Source organism: Falco punctatus (genome assembly GCF_963210335.1).
Source record: "Falco punctatus genome assembly, chromosome: 4".
In the NCBI taxonomy this organism is placed as follows: Eukaryota; Metazoa; Chordata; class Aves; order Falconiformes; family Falconidae; genus Falco; species Falco punctatus.
In genome coordinates this window covers 77340978-77362345 of record NC_137583.1, presented here as the reverse complement: position 1 = coordinate 77362345, position 21368 = coordinate 77340978, and the positions used below count along the sequence as shown (strand labels likewise).

At 39.5% G+C, this 21368-nt stretch overlaps 1 protein-coding gene across 1 annotated transcript in view; it reads right to left on the bottom strand.

Moving 5' to 3' along the window:
* Nucleotides 1-581: 581 nt before the first annotated feature.
* Nucleotides 582-21368, bottom strand: part of COL1A2 (collagen type I alpha 2 chain) — a 37452-nt gene continuing 16665 nt past the window's right edge. Inside the window, exons 23-50 of the mRNA XM_080383651.1 lie at nucleotides 21065-21163; nucleotides 20220-20273; nucleotides 19521-19574; nucleotides 19345-19398; nucleotides 19191-19244; nucleotides 18332-18376; nucleotides 16315-16413; nucleotides 15516-15623; nucleotides 14112-14165; nucleotides 13498-13551; nucleotides 12877-12930; nucleotides 12715-12768; nucleotides 12504-12611; nucleotides 11463-11516; nucleotides 11318-11371; nucleotides 9509-9670; nucleotides 7990-8097; nucleotides 7467-7574; nucleotides 6023-6076; nucleotides 5811-5918; nucleotides 5580-5633; nucleotides 5125-5232; nucleotides 4417-4470; nucleotides 4178-4285; nucleotides 3516-3762; nucleotides 2902-3092; nucleotides 1564-1806; nucleotides 582-999 (exon numbers count right to left, since the gene is read on the bottom strand). Coding sequence (XP_080239777.1) covers nucleotides 853-999; nucleotides 1564-1806; nucleotides 2902-3092; nucleotides 3516-3762; nucleotides 4178-4285; nucleotides 4417-4470; nucleotides 5125-5232; nucleotides 5580-5633; nucleotides 5811-5918; nucleotides 6023-6076; nucleotides 7467-7574; nucleotides 7990-8097; nucleotides 9509-9670; nucleotides 11318-11371; nucleotides 11463-11516; nucleotides 12504-12611; nucleotides 12715-12768; nucleotides 12877-12930; nucleotides 13498-13551; nucleotides 14112-14165; nucleotides 15516-15623; nucleotides 16315-16413; nucleotides 18332-18376; nucleotides 19191-19244; nucleotides 19345-19398; nucleotides 19521-19574; nucleotides 20220-20273; nucleotides 21065-21163 — 2691 coding nt within the window. The 3' untranslated portion in view covers nucleotides 582-852. The remainder of the gene's footprint in view (nucleotides 1000-1563; nucleotides 1807-2901; nucleotides 3093-3515; nucleotides 3763-4177; nucleotides 4286-4416; nucleotides 4471-5124; nucleotides 5233-5579; nucleotides 5634-5810; nucleotides 5919-6022; nucleotides 6077-7466; nucleotides 7575-7989; nucleotides 8098-9508; nucleotides 9671-11317; nucleotides 11372-11462; nucleotides 11517-12503; nucleotides 12612-12714; nucleotides 12769-12876; nucleotides 12931-13497; nucleotides 13552-14111; nucleotides 14166-15515; nucleotides 15624-16314; nucleotides 16414-18331; nucleotides 18377-19190; nucleotides 19245-19344; nucleotides 19399-19520; nucleotides 19575-20219; nucleotides 20274-21064; nucleotides 21164-21368) is intronic.

The window sequence follows — 21368 nt, the reverse complement described above, 5'->3', positions numbered from 1 at the left end:
TTGTAGTAAAGCAAATGTATTGTAAATTCTGGGGATGACTCTGCCAATGCATCTAGGCAAGTAACTTAACTCATTAAATAGTTTCTTTTGGAACACTGGACATGCTTTATTTTATTTTTTCACAATTTATTTAAACATCTCACATATACAAAATACATTTTCTTTCTTTTTTTGAGAAATGTTTATTTTTTTTTAACCCATTGTAGAAGATGGAGATGAGATTTAAAAGCAGGAGCACCTGATTTTGGAGGAAGAGGACAAAGATGAGCAAAAATGATCCACATGCTTAAGCTGCGGGTGAGACAGGTCATTTTAAGTTTTGAGACAGATTTCAAAGAAACAGAGAAGTGATATTTTAAATGCTACTAGCACCATCAAAGTTCAAGTATTGGAGATATACTCTGTAATAAAGCAATTAGCACCACTGTATTTTGAGTGGAACTGAAAGTACCTCAGATCACATGGTAAAGTACCTACAAAAGATGTGGATCACACTTGATTTAGTGTATGAGGTAGTTTAAACCTTTGGAAGTTGTGGTTTTAAACTTCCTCTGTGGAAGATATTCAAAGACCACAAGTGGTGCAAACTTTCATGATTTTTTATTTTGTTTTTTTTTCTTTACAAAGGTTGACATTTCCCAAAGCAAGGTGTTAAATCTTGAAAGACTTCCAAGTCCTTTTGGGGCTGTATTAAATTTCATTGCACAATGCTCCAATCAATTCTTCTCCTTCTCTTTCGCCCAGAGTTTAAGCAAGTAGATGAACAGAAGAAATGGAAGGAGTCAGCTTTCATTATAAAAAGAAATGACAAGAGAATAATTTGGGAGAGGCTTTAAGTTAATTTTAGTTCATTCATTTGAAACAGACTGGGCCAATGTCCAAAGCGAATTCTTGGTTAGCGCCGCCAATATCCAAAGGTGCAATGTCAAGGATGGGCAAGCGAGATGGCTTATTTGTTCTGTATTCAATGATCGTTTTGCCCCATTCATTGTTCTTTCTCTGCAAGAGAAGATTCATTACAATTATCGCATTGTTCATAGTATTGAGAATTGTTTCACCTGAACAAATAACTTCTGAAGGAATTTCATACTAATTTTGCTGCCATTGTTTGCAAATCAGATACACATATCCAGCTATTTAGATTCCTGATACAGAGAAAATATTTACTTTAATCTTCTGAAGTCTTATGTGTGATGCTCTACATAAACCACCATATTATTCACACTGATGTTAAATCCTCAGTTTTTCAGGACTTAAAGATCCTGGCCTTCCTACAGCTTTGTAATATTTTCTCATCAACCTTCAGCTTACATGGAATTTGGATTTGGTCCCTCTGAAAAGCTTTTCCTTCTTTGCCACACTGCAGGGTACAAGGTAGAATTTGTTTGTAAACTAGTCCTTCCCACTTGCTAAAGATCTGGTATAGCTGGTTTTGTAGGCTATTTATCTTCACTGGGTGAAATTTTGCTGGTCTAAATAATTCTGAATCAAAGCACAACTCTGTCCCTAATCATGTGCCTAAGCATGGGCAATCATGGGGCCCACGGTTTCTGCGTTACTTACAGAGCATCCATCCTCAAGAACACTGAAAGTGAATCTGCTGTTGCCTTCAGCTCGTAGTTCAACATCGTTGGATCCCTGCAGTATAACAGCCTTTTTAAGGTTGCCAGTTTCCTCATCCAAATAGGCAATGCTGTTCTTGCAGTGGTAGGTGATGTTCTGGGAGGCATGGTTGGCTAGCAGACGCATGAAGGCAAGCTGGGTGGCCATATCCTTTGAGGTCACTCCTTCATGATTGTATTCAAACTGAAAAACAGAAAGGAACCCACTCAATTGTATTGCTGGGGAAAGGTGGATGCTTGTAATGGAAGTATGTGATACTTGTTCTAGGAACATTAAAGAAAAATATCACACAAGTCTGCGATCACTTGTCTTGCAACTCCAGAGCTAAAGAGCATCAAATAAAACTAGTAGGGGATAGATTGAAAACCAGACATGAGTGGGTATAGTTAAATTGTAAAACTCTGTTCCAAGATAGGGTGTTAACAGTTTAGGTGGATTCACAGACAAGATCACACAAGTTCAAGATAGAGAAATCTATTGTTTCCATAGGTGAATTGAAACAATACCTGTCTCAAGAAAACCCTGAACTTTTTTTGAGTGTAACAGAATAGTGTCTGTGGATATTACAAATGCTTACTTCATTCTTACGCTCTTTTACAGCATCTACTTTTAGCCACTGTATGTGGCTAAGAAACAGGACCCTAGACTGTTCTGACCCAGTGTGATCAATCTTATCTTCTTTTATTAAAGATCTTGGACACTGTAATTTCATTGTAAGATCAATTCAATTTCATTTAAGAATTATGTAACTAGATCTCCTTAGCTGTACAAAACTTCATTTATTTACAGTTGGCTGGTACAGTGTCTAATGTGCAAGGAGACATAGTTCTTGTTGTTACTTACACTGGCAATTCTGAACATTACATCTGTGATGGGTAACAAATATCTTTCTGGGAACAGTGTTACATGTAAAAAAATCTCAATTAAAAGAATAAGCAAAGATGTTTTTCTTAACTTTTTCAGACAGTTTCTAGATTGTCTTTATGCTAACGTACCATATTCTAGCCCATGCTTCCCTTAGCAATAGCGTTTAGTCATGCTGAATTGATCACTTGCAGACACCAAGAAAAGTTAGAACACTAAGAAATCCTTTTAGCAAACTGTGATCCAAACCAGAACTGCAGCATTTTTCTCTTGAGATAAAAAGTAGTTCCCTTTTTCATACTTATTCTCTAAAAGAGTTTAATTTCTGTGTTTGTGTGCTGAGAGCTGGTGAATTGGGAATTCTTCATACAGTACTGTAGGAAACAATCATCCTCCCATACATCACTTACTTACCTGGGTGCCACCATTGATAGTTTCACCAAACCATACGTGCTTCTTGTCCTTGGGATTCTTGTTCACATACCAGTTCTTGGCAGGAATATTGTCAGGGTTGGCACTGATGCAAGTCTCACCAGTGGCAAAGTCACAGTATACTCTAATGGCATCTGCAGAGCAGCCTTGGTTAGGATCAATCCAGTAGAAGCCTGCCATTGAGGAAAGAAATGCAAACAATAGTTCACGCAGCCTAACATTTGCATTCAGTTTATATTCACTTGTTTAATATAAAAACTCAGAGAGAGTTCGTAAGTATCACAACTAGGTACAATACTAAGGTGATAACAGGATAAATACATATTTTAGATTGTTAACATATAAGGAAGTGTATTTGAAAGCTACGGTTAAATATTTTTGTATTATTTTGAAAAATTATTGCAATAATTGTTCAACAATAGCTATTAAAGAGCTTTTCAGAATGTCCATGTATCTACTTTCAGCGGAGGCAGAGAGAACATCTTCATTGGTCATTTAGTATTTTCACTGGGTGGCCAAAGATACCATTCAAAGAAAGCTCATACGCTGGAAGTACTCGCTGAGCCAGAAATGACAAATGTCTCACACTAACATACCGCTGCTCCATTCTGGGTGGCTGAGTCTTAGGTCACGGCAGGTGCGAGCTGGGTTCTTTTTGGAGCCTTCTGGGGTCAGCAGGGTCTCAATTTGGTTGTTCAATGTTTTCAAAGTGGCATCAACTTCATAATCCTTGGGTCTGAGAGAAGGCTGATCAGCCCGGTAGTATTCTGCATCATAGCCAACTTCATATCCACCACCATTGGGACCAGGGGGACCAGGGGGACCAGGAGGACCAGGAGGACCCTTAAGGTTTTCGAAAGTAAAAGACAAGAAGCATTTGTTAGACATATGATTCTCTCGGTTAAATGCTTCCACACATGCATAGTCTGCTTAAGTCCTAGTACCCTTAGCTTGAATCTGAGGCTGCACATACGGACTTGTCCTGTGGTGACTACTATGGGCTCAAGCAGAAGATGCACAGTGTAGGACTACCACATCTTCTTTGTGTGTTTGCTGTCTGGCTATAGGGAATGAACAAGGACTTCAAGTTTAGGCCTACTGGGCAAATGTTTAATGTTAAGTAACAACAGACATCTGGAAGTCTCTCTGTTTTTTAATAAATAAACCCACATCTTTTCACAAACTGCTAGGCTTTTGAAGTTACTTTCTTGTAACTATAAAATATATGTGTTAAATCAACAAAAAATGTTATACTCACAGCAGGGCCTTGGCTACCGTGAGAGCCACGCACACCAGCAGGGCCAATAGGTCCAGGGAGACCATTTCGACCATCTTTACCAGGAGGACCAGAAGGACCAGGTGGACCCTAAAAAGAAATTCAAACTGTTTAATGACAGTAGAAAATACTAGAAATAGTTTCATGTAAATGGGAGTGTACATATATATTGCACAAAAGGAATGGGAGAGTTACTTGAATATGCTATTAAATTCACATACCCTTGGGCCAGCAGGGCCATTGTTACCAGGAGGACCTTGATCACCATGTTGGCCCTGTTGGGAAAGATACACACGTAGTCATTTAAAACATGCAGTGGCACACATTTGTATTTGCATAGTTCAAGAGGGAACTATAGTCATGGGCTCAGAGAATGGGAACCTAGCGCTAATGGCATTTATTAGTGCAGCTGGGGTATAAAATGCCTGTTCTGGGGGTGAAGAGAGAGAGCATAAAGAGGTATTTAAGGGCATAACCTATAAAAATCTGTATTATTTCTTCAGATTTTCAGAGAAGGCTTTAAAATAAAGTCATAGTTCCTAAAGGGCATAGAATTTAAGGGGGAGAAAAATCTATAAATTACTTCTGCTTCTCTATAATACAAAGGATTTAACATTTCTGGCCAGAATAAGAAATAATATCATAACAAAGGCAGAGCTTTTTTAATCTATTCCAGCCAAATGAAGTCAAAGTTTCAGGGCAACCAATGGTACTCACAGTTCTAAAGCCAATTTATCAATGGCAATATCAAAACTTGCCAATTTATGTGAAAAGTGTTGACTGTTAGAGAATCTTATGGACTTTGAAAGATGATGCAGAGTGGAGTAAGTAGTATCAACCTGCTGAGTTATGCATATGTAATTCCACACTAGGGTGACCTTATTTCCTTTTTCTCTTCACAGTTAAAATCCTGGAAATCATTTACTTACAGCAAGACCAGGAAGACCCTGCAATCCATTGTGTCCCTTCAAGCCAGGCAGACCTCTATGCCCCTTATCACCAGGTTCACCCTTCTCACCACGTGGACCTTGTGGGCCCTAGGAAGGGATATAGGTGTCAGAGGAATAAAAGAGAAGGTTACAAGTATGTACAACCATCAAAGCAAAAATTAGGCACGAACGCATTCTGCATTGTGCCATAGATTGCCCCTGATACATATATGTACATCCTGTTAACACACCCAGGAAGTGTGTCAATCCCAAAAGCTTCAGGATCAGCCCATTAAGAGAGAATGCTGATTGAGATTCTAGGTCTACAAATGTTTACAGCTCCCTGAGTGCTACTTTTTGGGCTCATATCTTGAGCATAGCCATGAGTCCTTATTAATAAAGCACGTTTTCTCTTCTTGCATCAGTGCAGTAATGTATTTAGAAGTGAGACTTACAGCAAGACCTCTTGGACCAAAAGCACCAGCAGGACCGACAGCACCAACAGGACCCTGAAATAGGAACAGAAGCAGCACGTCACTGCTGTATACTATACTGAATAAAGGTTCCGTGCTCAACACATTTCAGCAGAAAGCAAAATAATTATCCAGTGCACATACTGTAGAGGTTTGATGCATACAAATGTTAGTCCTGTGTCAATCAGAACACCTGAGGTCTCGTCAACTTACAGGATCACCACGGTTTCCAGGCTTTCCAGAAGGACCAACTTGGCCGTGAGGACCAGGAGCACCCAGGGCACCACTGGGACCAGGGCTACCAGGAGCACCACGCTCACCCTGGCAACAAAGGAATGCAAAAGAAGAGACAGTGTGTTACTTCTGTCTTACACATACTGGAATATTTCTTCCATGACTATGAAATAAAAGAAAAGAACAGTTACCTTGAAACCAGGAGCACCATCACGGCCTGGAGGACCATCGTTTCCAGGATTGCCCTGTTAAAATACCATGAAAAAATGTTAAATTCCATCAACCTTCATCTCACATGGAACTGTTAGTCCAATTGCTCCCAATGAGAATAAGAAGACACTAGGATGGGATAGCATGAAGGTAACAAATTGTTCCTTATAGATGCCACTCTCAAATCCCTTAAATATATTAATGTTCTCAGAAAAAGAGGATGGTCTTCAAATATTTTAGATTTTCCAAGTTCAGTATAGAAAATAACTACTAAGTTCTGCTATATTTCTCACAACGGTGGTCTTCATCTAGCTTGCACTCTCGTAAAACTGAGATCTACTTTTTAGATGAAAAATGCTAGGGGTGAGAAAAGAACTTGGAACAGTAGTCACAGCTAAATTACTTTGTTGTGGTACTTCAAGCTTAAATGGCTTCCTTTGTGAATGTATAGCCACTGTATGGACAACCTTCTTCAAGATAAACTACTAACTTGGATGGTTAAATTTGATGGGTAAGTTTATTTGCTGCTCTATGAAGAGCTGGGCACAGTGCCCTGGCCTCCAAGTAATCACCCATGAGGCAGGGCATTAGAGGGAGCAATTGGTTCCACTGGAGTGTTCCCACATTCCCCCTTCTGCACAGGACTCAGGTCCTGCATTGTGTCTTAACCTATGTCAATCTCTCCAGCAGTACCTGCCACACAGGCCAGAGTTTGTTCTGTCATGCTTTTTGCCTACAAACCTTAGGTTTTGTGGTGAGGGAATGCACATTGGGAAACATTAGGTAGCTCAGCCACAATGTTGAAGTGTATCTGTTCTGTTAGGACTCCAAAACAGCGTTGAGTGTTGCACAAGTCCAATAACTGAATTCCAGTATTTTATGTAATGTGCTTCATATGCCTTCTGAGTGGACCTTAAGTTAAAAAACACTTTTATCTTTAATATCATGAATCATTAGAACCTTTAAATAAAAGGGACTGCACAATTTTTATACTTCCCTGAAAGACATGTATATTGCATCTCACACGATTAAGAAAATTTGCTGATAACAAGCTTTCCTGATAGCTCTTCTATAGCCAAAACCTTATCCCCTGGGATGTACTACTTTTCACAGCTCCAACAATGAAGTAATCTTTTCCCTACTCTGTCTTTCTTGGCAATTAAGTAAAAAGTCAAAAGATTCTGACAGTGACTCCAGAATCTAATTCCAGATACAATCTGTGCCTTGAAGAATTTGTCACCTAGTTGGGGATGGGGAGGGAAATCCATGTCTATTAGAATCCTCCTGTAATTTTTCTTGAAGACACCAGAAGTTACAGGTTTGCTAGCAGAACAGTCTCCAGTTGCATCCATTTTTTCTGTGTATTTGTCTTTGGCTCAGAATAAAAGAAAAGCAATCTTCAAGAGGAAATAAGACATAGCTTACATCACGACCAGCTTCACCAGGAGCACCATTTGGACCAGGAGAACCGACAGGACCAGAGGGACCACGGGCACCAGGAGGACCAGAAACACCCAGGGGACCAGGTTCACCCTAATACAGGAACAGTGGTAACAAAATGTGACATTATAATACAACACAAACCAGTCTTGCAGAACTTCTGACATACAGCTAAGAGAAACATTTCTGTGCAATCAATTCTGGAAATGAAAAAGAACCAGGACACAAGAAACATATCTAACTATACCATATATTATCTTAATTCTGTATTTTCTACCTCTTCTATCAGAAAACTCTGATGCCATTCTAAAATATGCTCATCTGCAGACAGAAGTTTGTCTGCAGCAAACAATAATTTCTTCTGCTGCTCTGTTAGGTCCAGATCCTCTGCAGCAGCAATGGAAACAGCAGAATCTACATCTCCTTTTCCCTGGTTTCCTGTAAGAGGAGACCTCAACTCTTTTTTTACATGTATCTGTTAAAAGCAGTTAACTAGTCATATACTCACTGTTGCTCCAGAGATGCCTGGAAGACCACGTTCTCCCCGAGAGCCAGGCAGACCAAGGATACCAGGAGCACCAAGAATACCCTGAGGACCTGGGCTACCAGGTGGACCCTATGATATGAAAGGAATGTTATTTATATTAATAGAGAAAAATCAGTAAATATGGCCCTCCATATTTCTCATTTGTTTTGCTCTGTAACAGTATGAACTGCTTTCCAAGGATCTCAATGTGTGTCAGTGCTAGCTCCTGCATAGAAGAAGGCACAACCAAGCCACGAGACTTTAAACTCCAAAGCTATAGGTCTGTGAGAATGTAATGCTGGTTATACTCCTCTCACTACTGTTTTCCAGTGAAAATGCTGTTTCTGACAACACTATACACATGCTTTTTCCTTTCCCATTCACTAACAGTCAGTGATGCATGAAAACTGGAGAGTATCCAGTAAGAGAAGATGACTATGTGAGGGGATTCCATAGTGAAGAGACTGATCATCTGAGACCGATCATGAGACAGTCTTAGAAGACATCTAGATGGTATCTGACCTCTCCAAGCAACCCTTAAGAGTTCTCTACTGATCATTTGAAAAGTAAAAAGTTTGTTTAATTAAGTGACTTTTCCATTTTCTTGAAATTTGAGCATATATGGTGCTAAACTTGGCATTAGTAATCAACCTGACAAATTACCCTAAATTATTACCCTAACTTACAGTCAGGCCTACTAGTTAAATGTTTTTCATAACTGAAATTAAGTGAGAACATAACAATTAGGAAATGTATTGCTTTATACTGGACATGGAAGGGCAAATTTTCAATTATCACCTACAAAATTTTAACATACACGTCTGACAGTGACACTGAAGATTTCATTCTTAGCTGCAACTTCCACAGATCACAGAAGAAATTTCTGTAATTTTTTTATTGAGAAACAATCGGGTGGTAATTCACACAGGTGTACTTCCATAAGACCAAAATGTGTCTGACTTTTAAAAAGTCAGTGATTTTGGATGTGGAAGCTTAAAGATCCTTAAAATTGATTTATTTATTTATGTCATTCTAAGCCAATCTAGGATCAGACAACTTTAACCTTGTGAACCCCGCAAATTAAGAGTTTCTGATGCAGTAAATGAATTGAGCTTGTTCTAAATGGATGTTCATGTGTTCCTCCTTTTTCCACCCATGATGCTCAATTTCAGAGCAGGAGACCCTGATTCCCTTTCTCAGGCTAAGCAGCAATTTCTTCTGTAGTTAGCCTTGTTGCTTTCATTTGGTCTACTTGCAGAGACATATGCAACTCACCACAAGAGTAAAGAGAAAAACCTGACCCTGAGATCAGGTTCATTTTTTATGGCATGCTTGTCAAACATGTCTACAGTTTCTTGGGTGTCAGTGGAGCTTCTACTTAAAAGCTTTACTAAACTTGTGGATAAAAGAGAAAAGCCCTTCACAAATCCCAAAAATATCTTAGAAGCCCTAACATTTACATGAAGAGAAACATTTTTAATGAGATGTGATAGTAACTTACAGCAGCACCAGCCTCTCCAGATGGACCTTTCTCACCAGCAAAACCAGGTGGGCCAGCAATACCTTGTTCACCAGTACGGCCAACTGGACCAACATCACCACGTAGACCTCTAGGACCATCTTTGCCAGCTGGGCCAGGAGGACCAGGGGGACCAGTGATGCCCTAGGATTGAGTATGAATATGATACCATTACAATATAGACCCATTAACTGGGGAGAACAGAGGTAAGTATAATTTTATGTCCCTGTACTAAAATTGTGCTTTGCAATAAACAGGTTATCAACTATTCTAAAGCAGCGACTTGTACTGGTTTTGTTAGCAATGGATATCAGAAGAATGTTAGCTGGAATCAGAAGACTTACTGAACAGAGAGATTTATTTCTTTTACTCAGTGCAGGTGAAAGTGGAAAAATTTGGCAGGAACATACCAATTTGGAGCTGGAGACACTAATTGCAACTATAGCATCTGTGGTGAAAGTCTATTAAATAGTGATTGGTTACTGCTTATGAAGAAGTTTTTGATCATATATTTAATTAGGAATTGTTTAACTTGGACAGTGAGCTTAAGGAGCTCAAGGACAACTATAAATCGCTTTTAATGAATCCAACAGGTGGTGCTTGTTCTGCGCCCCCTGAACAGGCAGGATGTGAGCAGGACCATCCTGACAATAAAAATTGTGTGCAGCCGTGTCATGACAGTAACTCAACCATGCTCGGATGTCTGGCCAATGTCCCTGGCACGTGTGGACCTTATGGATCATAAGACAGTGCACATCTGCACTTGGCACAACTTCAGAGCTTGCATACACTAGGTATGTAAGCCAGTTTTGTTTTCGCTGCATATAAAGGTGGGCAAGCTCTGGGACTGGGTCAGAAGCCTCACCTACAGGTGGACCCACTACGCAGGAACTTCCCAGTTACCAAAAGGCTCCTGGCACTGGCTGCAGCGGGGCTTCCCAGCCCAAGTATGGGTCTGGATGATATTATTAAGGTAGCAGTTGGTGATGTATCCTTTTCTTAATCACTATAACGCTTTGCAGTAATGATTTTATGCATCGCTCCTATTGCTCTTTTATTGTATTGTGCATAATAACTAGTATTAATCCCTTTTCTCGTATTGCATGCTATTTTCCTTTATTATGTTGTAAGATCATGATCTAGATTCATTTTTGTATTTTATTTGGAGTCCATTTTTCTTGGTATCCAGTCAGTCAGCAAAACAACACCTATGAGAAAAAAACCTCTTCCAATTCAACAGGTTTATTTGCTTTGGATACTGGGATTTACAATTTATTTAAATGCAGGGTATTAAGGAAAGAAGTGCCTTTTGGTAAAGGTTGGAAACACCTTTGAATAGAAAAAATGCAAATGTCAATTTGACATGAGAATTTTTGGCTGGAAAATAAAGCAGTAGGGATTCACATTCTTAAACACAATGAGAGGTTGCCCTGCTTGAGACAGGAGGTTGAACTGCCAATACTTTAGAGGACACAAGATAACCTTAGTATTCTTTTTCAGATAGGACATGACCTTATTCCACTCAAACAAAAGCAAAATAATGGTTTGGCATCTCAAGATGGAGAGGGATGCTTGATGGATTGTAAAAAAACCCACAAATTAAATGCCTAAATCCCACTCCGGGAGTTTAAACATTTAAGAGACTTTTTCTTATCTCATCCAGTCCTATAAGGATCTGAGGTGATTGCAGTGCAATTAGAATTTGTGTCAATGTAACAGAAATGAGGATTATCCCTAACCAACGCAATTTCTGACTTATCTCCCATTACAATTTCTTCATTAGTTACTTACAGCAGGGCCAGGAGGACCAACTCTTCCAGCAGCACCAGGGAAACCAGTCATGCCCTAAAACAAAAGTGAAAAGGAAGACTCGTTTAAAGGAAACAATGACTTAATGAAAAGCAACGATATTAGTGCCAAAAGCCTGAAGACTTACAGGAGGACCAGCATCACCACGAGGGCCAGCAGGACCAGCAGCACCAGCAGGACCCTATGTATAAAGAATTGAAAAAGACAGATGAATCAAGCAAAAACTGTTAATGTTCCCTAGTTAAAGTAAGGGCTCTGTCTCACTCATGAAAGCTGAGGGCACTTTTGCTTTTCACTTTAACAGGAGGAGGACTGGGCACAAAATCACAATTCCTGTCTTGGTACTAGGGTAGTAAACACTCACAGAAATTTTAAATCAGTATCATAAGGACTGGTAAGAGTTGCATAAGGCATTTATGATTCAAATGAATTTGCCTTGCAAACATTAAGTGCATTTAGGCAAATCTGTAAGTCAAAACGTGAAAGACATAGGAAGGCAAAGAACAGCATGTCCTCTGTTAGCACTGTATGACTAATACAACCACATAGTGCAAGGGCCTGGTATTTCTCTATTAGAATCATACAGTAAGAACCCCAAGCCATGTCATCCTGCAACACTTTACAGTACTTGAAACAGCAGGGCCTGACTTTCTGCATCATTTCAGCCAGCTCCCCAATAACAGGCTACACACGTGAAGTAATATACACCTTTGGGCTATAAAGGTGTTAGCACATGAAAAGCCTGTGTGCAAGTGGGTGCACAGACAAATTTGCGCATAAGCTTCTGGATGACTGGGTCTGAAATCAGACTGTGACAGCACATCCTGTCTTTGAGAGGAAGATATCAACATCCTCAGCTCAGAACTTACCCATAATCACCCCCTGAATGGTCCAAGATAGACTGACTTTGCTGATCTTCAGAGCAAGTTGAAAATTAATTTTTTTTTCTCTTCCTTTCAGTTCCAGACTCATGATCTGAGCCCATATAAATAGATTGACAAAGTGTATAAAATGTGTGAAATCAGTATGGTGACTCTCCTCACAGCCTAGTTTGAAATTATGTTTCTTTTTTTAATTACCTTTTCAAAATTCAAGGCTTTCAGGCTAGCATATTGCTTGCATAGTACAGTTAAGAACCATGTATTTTACAAAGACACAGTTCACTTACTGGTGGTCCAGAAGCACCAACTGGGCCAATAGCACCTGTTGGTCCAACTTCACCCTTAGGTCCTTTAGGCCCACGCTCGCCTTTAGCACCAGGCTGACCAGCTGCACCCTACAGGCAGAAAAACACACAGAATGAGGAGTTGGAAAAGCATGTAAAGGAAGTAAGAGGAATGGCATGGCATCAGTAACAGGAAAGCGCAAGCAATACTCACAGGAGGTCCAGCAAATCCACTAGGACCTACGGGACCAGGCTCACCACGTTCACCCTAAAGAGAGCACAAGGGAGAGAGAACTGGTTGGAATGGGCTTTAAAAGAACCTTTTTTTGAACATCCCATCTTTCGCACAGGAACAGTGGTAGGAATTGCTACTTACAGGAATGCCACGGGCACCAGCAGGACCAGCAGGACCAGCAGGACCTCCTTCACCCTAAAACAGATGGTAGAAAACATTATGACACTGAGGGAAAGGCCTCACAGAACTGGGGTGATGTGGTATAGATGCATGTAGTAGGTCTCCCCAAGCCTCTGATGGAGAGGGTGTTACTGAAAACGCTTCTGTTCTGACCTGCCCTGTATCAATAACTTCTAATGATACTCAGACAGGATAAAGAATCATTCTGAGCTAATGTGTGGTTGTTAATCACGGTATCAAAACCTCTTCTCATAGTGTGAGGAGGATTGTGGCAATTAGCTTCAGCTGGGAAGAATTTAGACAAAGCCTAAATCAAAATCTTCTCCCCATATAACCCACTGCCATGCAGATGTGCATCCCCTTCCTGCCCTTTTACTAAAAGGTTTGGGGTGCTATGGCAAACTTCACTGAATAGTTCTACAGTCCCAATAACCCTTGCCTCTCAAATCTGAACAACTTGCAGAACTCATGCACACTAGAAAGATGGAATTGCTTTTTATGGAACTCCTTATCTTACATATTCATGTGTGGGTAAACTGTATAAACAAGCAAGACAATTTTTCATTCAAAGAGTAGACTTACCCGATCACCAGCACCACCAGCAGGGCCAGGAGCACCAATAGCACCAGGGAGACCCTACAGGTCAAGAGACAGGACACCATTTCTAACAAAATGTAAGCAGGAGTGACTACTTTTAGTATTTTTGATTTCCTTCTGAAGACAGGTGTGTGACTTTCTGGCTGTTTTCAATATAAAGGACACGTGATTTTATAAAATAAAATCAGCTGTTTTTCTTCCAAAGTATGAATACAAGGATGGGCAGACAAAATCTCAAAATAATGATAACTTTGTGTGGCTTTGCAGGCTGCATTTAGAATTAGAATCAGCTGTCTGGGATGAGCTGGTGAAATTAGAGGATAATGTCACAATGAACAACTGTCTATCAAATACAAGGTTCTCTGCTGATGTCATTGCTCTGCTTGCGTGTATGAGAAGTCATCGCTTTACTCTCTCCCCCCAGAAATTCAAAGATCCCTGGACAAGAGGTAACAGAATCACATTGATTTGTATCAAAAGCGAGCAGATATAAGCGGAAATGCCATGCAGTGGGAAACATGAGTCCTGAACATCCTTTTTAGTCACTTAAGTTTGGAGGTGTTGCAAGATAGACTCAAGTAGAACCAAAAGATACTTACACGAGCACCATCTCTTCCTGTTGCACCAGTATCACCTCTCAGACCTGGGGCACCCTAGAATACACAGAGGGGAAAAAAGCATTATATTGGTAATGAGCACAATAGTTTGTATGAAAGAAGTCTTGAACAGTTCACTGAGTATCCATCTATTACTTGCGTATCATACAAGATGCTTATGCTAGTTTTTGGGGGGAATGGACTTTGATTATTTTTTCATCCTTGTTGCTATGCATGTACTGATTTGCAAAGCGAGAATTTGCAGACAAAGGGGACTGACATGCTTTTCAGAATTATGAGCCTGCCTCTTTCATGGGAAACCTACTTAGTTTCCCCCAGGTGGCAAGAATTTTGAATGGAATTAAATATTCAAAACCAAGTTAATGCATATTCCAAATAATGAATGTAAATCCCCCCTCAAAATCCCTTCTCTTTTAGTTAAGAAATAAACATATGTAAAAATTCTTTTGGGTGTTCATGTTGTGCTTTCTATTTGAAGTGGGAAAACAACTGTTAAAAACATTGATGTGATATGAGTGGTCACATAAAATACCTTAAGTTTCGTGTAACAAAAAGTTGTACCCAAATAATCAATAGTGTCAAGAAATTAAACCAGCACTCTGTTCTACCTCTTTTTTAAACACATGCTGCTTTGCTGCTCCTCTGCATTAATCCACATGTCAGTACATGGTGTTTTATAAAACTTGCCAGCAATTTTCATCTTAATTTCCTTACAACTCCATTTATGCTAAATGACTATGGATTTTTTCAGTCAAAACAAATAAAGCAGTTCTAGAAATGGCAGTTGAGAGTTTATTAAATAATGAACAGAAGGGAATATAAATGAGATGTACATAACAAGATAAAAATAAATGCTATAGGTAATGATAAGGATAAAGCAGAGCTAGCAACAGGACCAGCAACCAGACTTCACAGCTCTATGTAAGGACATGCATTGGCCAAAATGTTCTCTGATTTTATAGAAAACTGATATAATCACAAAATTTTTTTAACTGATTTACATATATCATAGTCACTGCACTCTGAGCAGTCAAGAATTTGATCAGAGACTCAGCCTTTTGAGATCAATAGGCCCACTCCTGCTATGAAGCCTGTACTCAAGGACAGATTTAGTATTTCTTCAGTAAAGATAAGCTCATCGTTAACCAATCCTGTGAAGAACTAACTGTCTCTTAAACCAATTCCAAATGCTGAGCAAAAATCAAAATACAACCTTAGAGAAAACTGTCAGTCTGTTAGACCAACAAAATCTCTATGTATTAAGTAATACAGTTTTACTGTAAATAAGAGTCACATTGGGGTAACCTGCAGGTTTATTTAAGTAAATGAAATTCAAGCATCTCCCAAACCTGTGCATGCACTAACAAAGTAGGTTGCCCAGCTTACCTTTTCACCCTTGCCTCCTGGAACACCAGCAACACCTCTCTCTCCTGGAATTCCACCAGGGCCAGCAGGACCAGGACCACCAGCAGCACCAACATTGCCAGGCTCACCCTAGCAGCAACAGCAGATCATTTAAGAGAAAGTCAAATCATTCACAGAATTTGGAACAAAATTCTGTCATCACTGCTTTGTCCATCATTCTGCTTGCTTGTAAACAGCATGAGTTGTAGCATTTTGTCTTAAATTATTGTTCTTATTTTACTTTTACAGCTAGTGAAGATGCCAGACATGAACGCTTTCTCTGATTGTGTGGGCTCCCGAGGTTTTAGAGTGTCCCATATTCCAAGCTAAACTTCTGTAGAAAGACTACTCATGAAAATCTTGAAAAGTGTGACCGCTTATTACTGCGCCAATGTTTTGGGGAAACTATTGCTTACTAGACACAAGAACTTCATGTGTATAAGTAGAGGCGAGTACAAATAGAAGTCAGCATGAATTTTGGCCGAAATCTTGGACCCTATCTCAAAACTGAATAATAGTACACCCAGCTGACAAACTGCATTCAAACTGAGTCCAAACGGGAGTTTCCCTCCCATCATCTATAGTGCTAAACATAAACGCCTTTAATATTAGTGTGGACTAGCTAGGATGGAGCTTTACCACTTGAAAAGAATGACCCAAGGCTATGGTGTATAGGTAACTACCTATTACCTGTAATCACTTATGCTCTTAGGAACAAAGGTTTTGAATTGCCTTCATCAGGAATTCAACAGCAAGGCAATGGCAGCTGACAAAGGCATACCTTGTTACCATCAGGGCCCGGTGGACCAGATGGACCACGGCTTCCAATGGGACCAGCAGGACCAACAGCACCACTTTCACCAGGAGGACCACGTTCACCCTGCAGGAGACAGTCCGATTTGAGTTTTTCCTTGAATTGTTCTGTAGCTTAGAGGTTTAAAAGCACTGACTAGTAGCAACAACAATGTGATGCATTTTTATCCGAACAAACCATTAAAAGCTGCATTAGAACTGCGCAGATATTAACTAAACCGGCCACATGAATTGGCTCTAGCTTTTGATACAAATGTAGCAAAATGAAGTACTGAAGTCTTGCATCATGGTAACAGCTGACAGTACAGGTACTTCTTGAACACAGATTTTGGCTACTGTGCTCATTCTGGTAACAGTCTTGCATTCTACTGTCAAAAGGAGCTTCTGATAGAAATTCGAGGACAGAGAATGTATTCTAGTGAAATTTGAGCCATACTAACTTGCAAACAATTATTTTTGCAGTGGCAAGTGCCTGGTGAATATTGGACAAAAGTGACAGCTAAAGCACAGTAACGTGACCTGTATATTATAACAGGTATACAGATAAATTCTGAAACAGAAGTCACCTGGAAACATGGAATTAGAAACATAGAAACTGGGCTTAAATGCACAGTAGATCTATCAAAGATGGAAATATAGTTTTACTAAATTGCAGTGTGATCAAGCTGGAACCTCAGTGAATGATCTGAGGCAGAGGAGGAAGAAAGGTATTTATGAAATATGCAGATATCACAAAGGTGGAAGCTCTTGTCAACAGGAAGAAGAGTTGGCATACTACACAGGAAGAAGAGAATAACCTGCTGGATAGCTGTCACAGTAGAAGTGCAACAAAATTCAAGAATGCAAAGTACCATGCCATTTATTTAGGCAACAATGGGAGTTTCACCTGGTGAAAGTGACAGAAAGGGAAAGGTGATAGCCAATAGTCACAAAATGATGTGAACATGAAAAAGGCAAATGTGGTCTGGCATAAGCAGTGAGGTATTTTTAGGAAACATTAATTTTGTAGCACAAAGCATCAGCAAGACCCAGTTTGGAATACTGAATGAAATACACTCTGACTGGGTACAAGATGCTGAAGGCAAACTAGAGCAGAGACAGGTAACTGCTACTGCAATGATACAGGGAACTCAGCTTGGATATATTGGCAAAACGAAAGCTTAAAGAGGACATGGTTACTAATACAGCCTCAGGTAACTAAATATAGGGAGGAAAAGCACTGTTTAAACTGATTGATATGACTGCTAAGAGTGAATGGGAATATTTGTCATGAATATATTTAGCCTGGAAGTCAGAAGAAAAGAGGAAGCAACAGAAGCAGTTTAAATATCAACCTCTTTATAGGTCAATTTGGAAAGCAAATAATTAATCGAGCATTTCATAAACTACTCACTGCTCTGCATAAATGGGACCTTCCTGCCATGCAGGAAGGCCTCCACACAAAGCTCTTTACAGATGTTTATTCACAGTGCAGGAATGAAGGGAAGTGGGGGGCAGTATCTTCCAATGACTATTCCAGGCTCTGGATTCAGCCCACCATTTGTTCCAAGACATTACATGGGAGGCAGGAGCTGGCTAGCAAGGGATACTATCACTGAAATGGTCAGGCTAAGAAGGTCTGTGCACAGGCACTGGAGATGAAAATTCTCATATGCCCAAAGCCCAATGTCCTGCAGCATTCTGCAGGACCAGTCTTCTGCCACCCGCAATCTCATTGTGAGGTTCATTAATATAGGAAATCGTTACCTGGGTAATATTCATATTGCTTATCTAGAAGTTTACTAACACTGACAACTATTGTGTTCTATAATCATACAACCTGACACCTGCACAGAGCAGAGAAAATTCTCCCTCCTTCCTGGGAGTCTACTGCAATACACTATTCTGTAACTGAGAAGGGCCGCTTGTCTTCAGAAACATAGCTACTATTATTACTGAACACATTATTAAAACAATCTGTGTTAGATGTCAAATGAGTTACTCACTCTTGGGCCAGCAGGACCAGGGACGCCAAACTCACCATGAAGACCCTAGAAGAGAGTAGATGCATTGGTAAAGTTTATTTCTGAAGCAAAATTATTAGCTTAAGTTTTGTTTCTTAGCAGTAAATAGAAAGGCTTCTCAAACTGCAGCAGCATATTGAAAATCTTCAGACTAAAACCAGTCTTTAAAATACACAGAAATAAACCCTTTTCATATAGCTGCACAGTATCTCAAAGCACACCTGAGAGAATTTCTTATCTGAAGAAAGAGTTAGCTATTAAATTCCAAGCTCATTTTTCAGGTACATACAACGTAAACTCTTTTACAGAGACACAGAGAAATGTAAATATACATGTTAAAGGTGGTTTTGACACACAGGATGCACAATTGGCAGATTACATCACACGCTGTAACTGAGCAGAACCTAGAGCCCGAATTACCACTGAGCTACCTCAGTTGTATGCCCTTGTAAATTCACTGAAATCAACTGAGGTGCAGCAAAAGCATATAATTGGAGTAATGCAGGTTAGATTGAACCTTGAAGATTTCAAAAGAAATTCAAAGTAAAATATTTTTCATGTACTGTCTTGTCTTTTGGGTGAGGGGGCATGCATTATTGCTGCTTAAGGCCTGAAAAGCAAAAGGACTGGCTTTGCTCAGTTTCAAACCAAAACTTTGAAACAAGAACTATGTTGCAAGTTCCAATGGACCTTCTTCATTTGTGGCTAGCTTTAACAAAAGGAACTATTAAAATTTGCATATAACACAGATTGCTTTGTTTTGTCACCACATGTGCAATTGTAAACATAATGCTTATGCAATGCTTGCCCCTACTTGTGGAGTACTATATCTGTCACTCACCCTTTCGCCTGGTTTACCAGCTTCACCAGCTGGACCCGAGGGACCTGGCAGACCCTAAGGGTAAAGAAACAAGAATACAAATAACGTTAGGGCAGAAGCACTTCCTGCTTTTGTAAACCATAGATAAAATCGAGCAGATCACGTAGTTACTTACCTGGAAGCCAGGAGGGCCAGCAGGACCTTGTTCACCCTTTCCACCTTGGTTACCCTAGATGGAATGAAAAACAGGTGATTAACTTGGAAGAAGAAATAAAGGAAAATGGATTTTAAAAAGGGAAATCCCATTAATGAAAAGTCACAAATTGGATTTGTATGGAAGCTGTTACTTACAGTGACTCCAGGAGGACCTTGAGCACCGTTGTTTCCCTCTGGACCAGGAGCACCCTAAATGTGTTCAAGTAGAAATCTGCTATCAAAGTTTTGATTTGTTATGAACATCAGGTCTCTAAAGTGATTCTGTGCCAAAACAAAGGTCTCCAGCTATGTATTTTGAAATTAACTACTCATAGGAGCTTCACTGACAAAGGGTACTAAACACATTCACAATTTTAAATCCTGGTGATTGTTTTAGTTATTGCAGCACGTTCATCTTTAAGGGAACTTCTTTTGGAAATACAGATTACAGGAACCTTGTGGATAGCATTTTTCCCATAACAGACCAATTACTTGGTCCCTTAAATGGAAGAATTAGTAAGTTTCAACTATCAATAAGAAGCTGGAAATTTACAGCATAAATTAGAAACTATACACTGTCCTCAAAAATTTTCATGAGGAGTGCTATTTTTTCCTCTTCATAGGAGGCTAATAACCCATAATTAATTACCCAATTAATACTCAAGAAGGGTAGTTTTAATTTATTCCTTAAGCAATTGTCACCACTGACATGAGGCTAGATGAATGCACTCCCAAGTGCTTTTCTATTTCTTCATCTATTCACGCCTGCACAAGATTCATGCTATCTTATTACAGAGGTTTTGAAAATCTACATTTTTCTTTCTGGAGGCTGATAAAGAAAACATATCCACATACCCGTGGGCCAGCAAGACCAACATTGCCTTTTTCACCAGGTTTGCCAGGTTCACCCTGAAGTTGAAAGAAAAAGATACAAAAGTTAACCAAGACTTCAGAATAGATTCAGTTTAAACTACTGAACAGAGACTGATAGTCTCCTTGCCAGAAGATTTATTGTAATATTTCTTTAATCCTGATTAAAACACCCACAAGCTCCATCTGCCCTGTTGAACCACTTTGCAATAATAGCTCAAAAAGAGATGTTCTTCTTTTCAGAATTCTATTCCTTTATTTTTTGAGATTATAATTCATGACACTCTGCATAGCAGCCTATGCAATACACTATATATATATGTATCTGCATGTGTATGTATAGCCATGCCACAAATTCAGGAGATGATTATCGTTATTTCTGGCCTCTGTGTGACAAGTCAAGAGCCCCACTGATCACTGGTAGCTCTTCTTCTAAATTGAATGAGCTTTGGAATATGCTCCATAAATAACAATACTATGGAAATAAAACTTAGGCTTGCTTGGTAGCCATCCTTGACAGAACTTTTACTGAACTGTACATACAGAAATGCTAAAATGAACATGCAGAAATTATAATACAAACATATATTATCATAATCACTTCAATGTCCAAATATTCCTAAACTAATTAAATTGTTTTGCATTTGTTTAATCATACTTTATATAACTGGAAATGATTTAAAATTGAACTCTTGGAAGTAAGTGGATGACATCCAATAAGCAGTACTGGAGAATACAGGGAAATGTGTTTGATTGTTAGTTAGTTGGGTACCTACAGATTAGTCTCAAAGTATCTTCATAGTAATAGAAAGTTCCTGTAGTGTACTTACAGTGGGACCTTTTGGTCCAGGGAATCCAATGTTGCCAGGCTCACCTCTATTACCAGCTGGACCGATTGGCCCAACCCTACCATCTGCTCCAGGGAAACCCTAGAAAAAGAAATCATACTATTAGATGGCTGGGGTAATTTATAACCAGAGTTCAGTTTTAGGAGAAGTGTGTACTGAGAGGAAGAAAATGCCATTTAACTTTTAAACGTTGTTTATACATTGCGTGCTCATGCATTCCTCCATTTTTCTCATTTTGTACAGTGTATTTATTCTTCCTCTTTGAGAACACAGACCTGATCTGAGA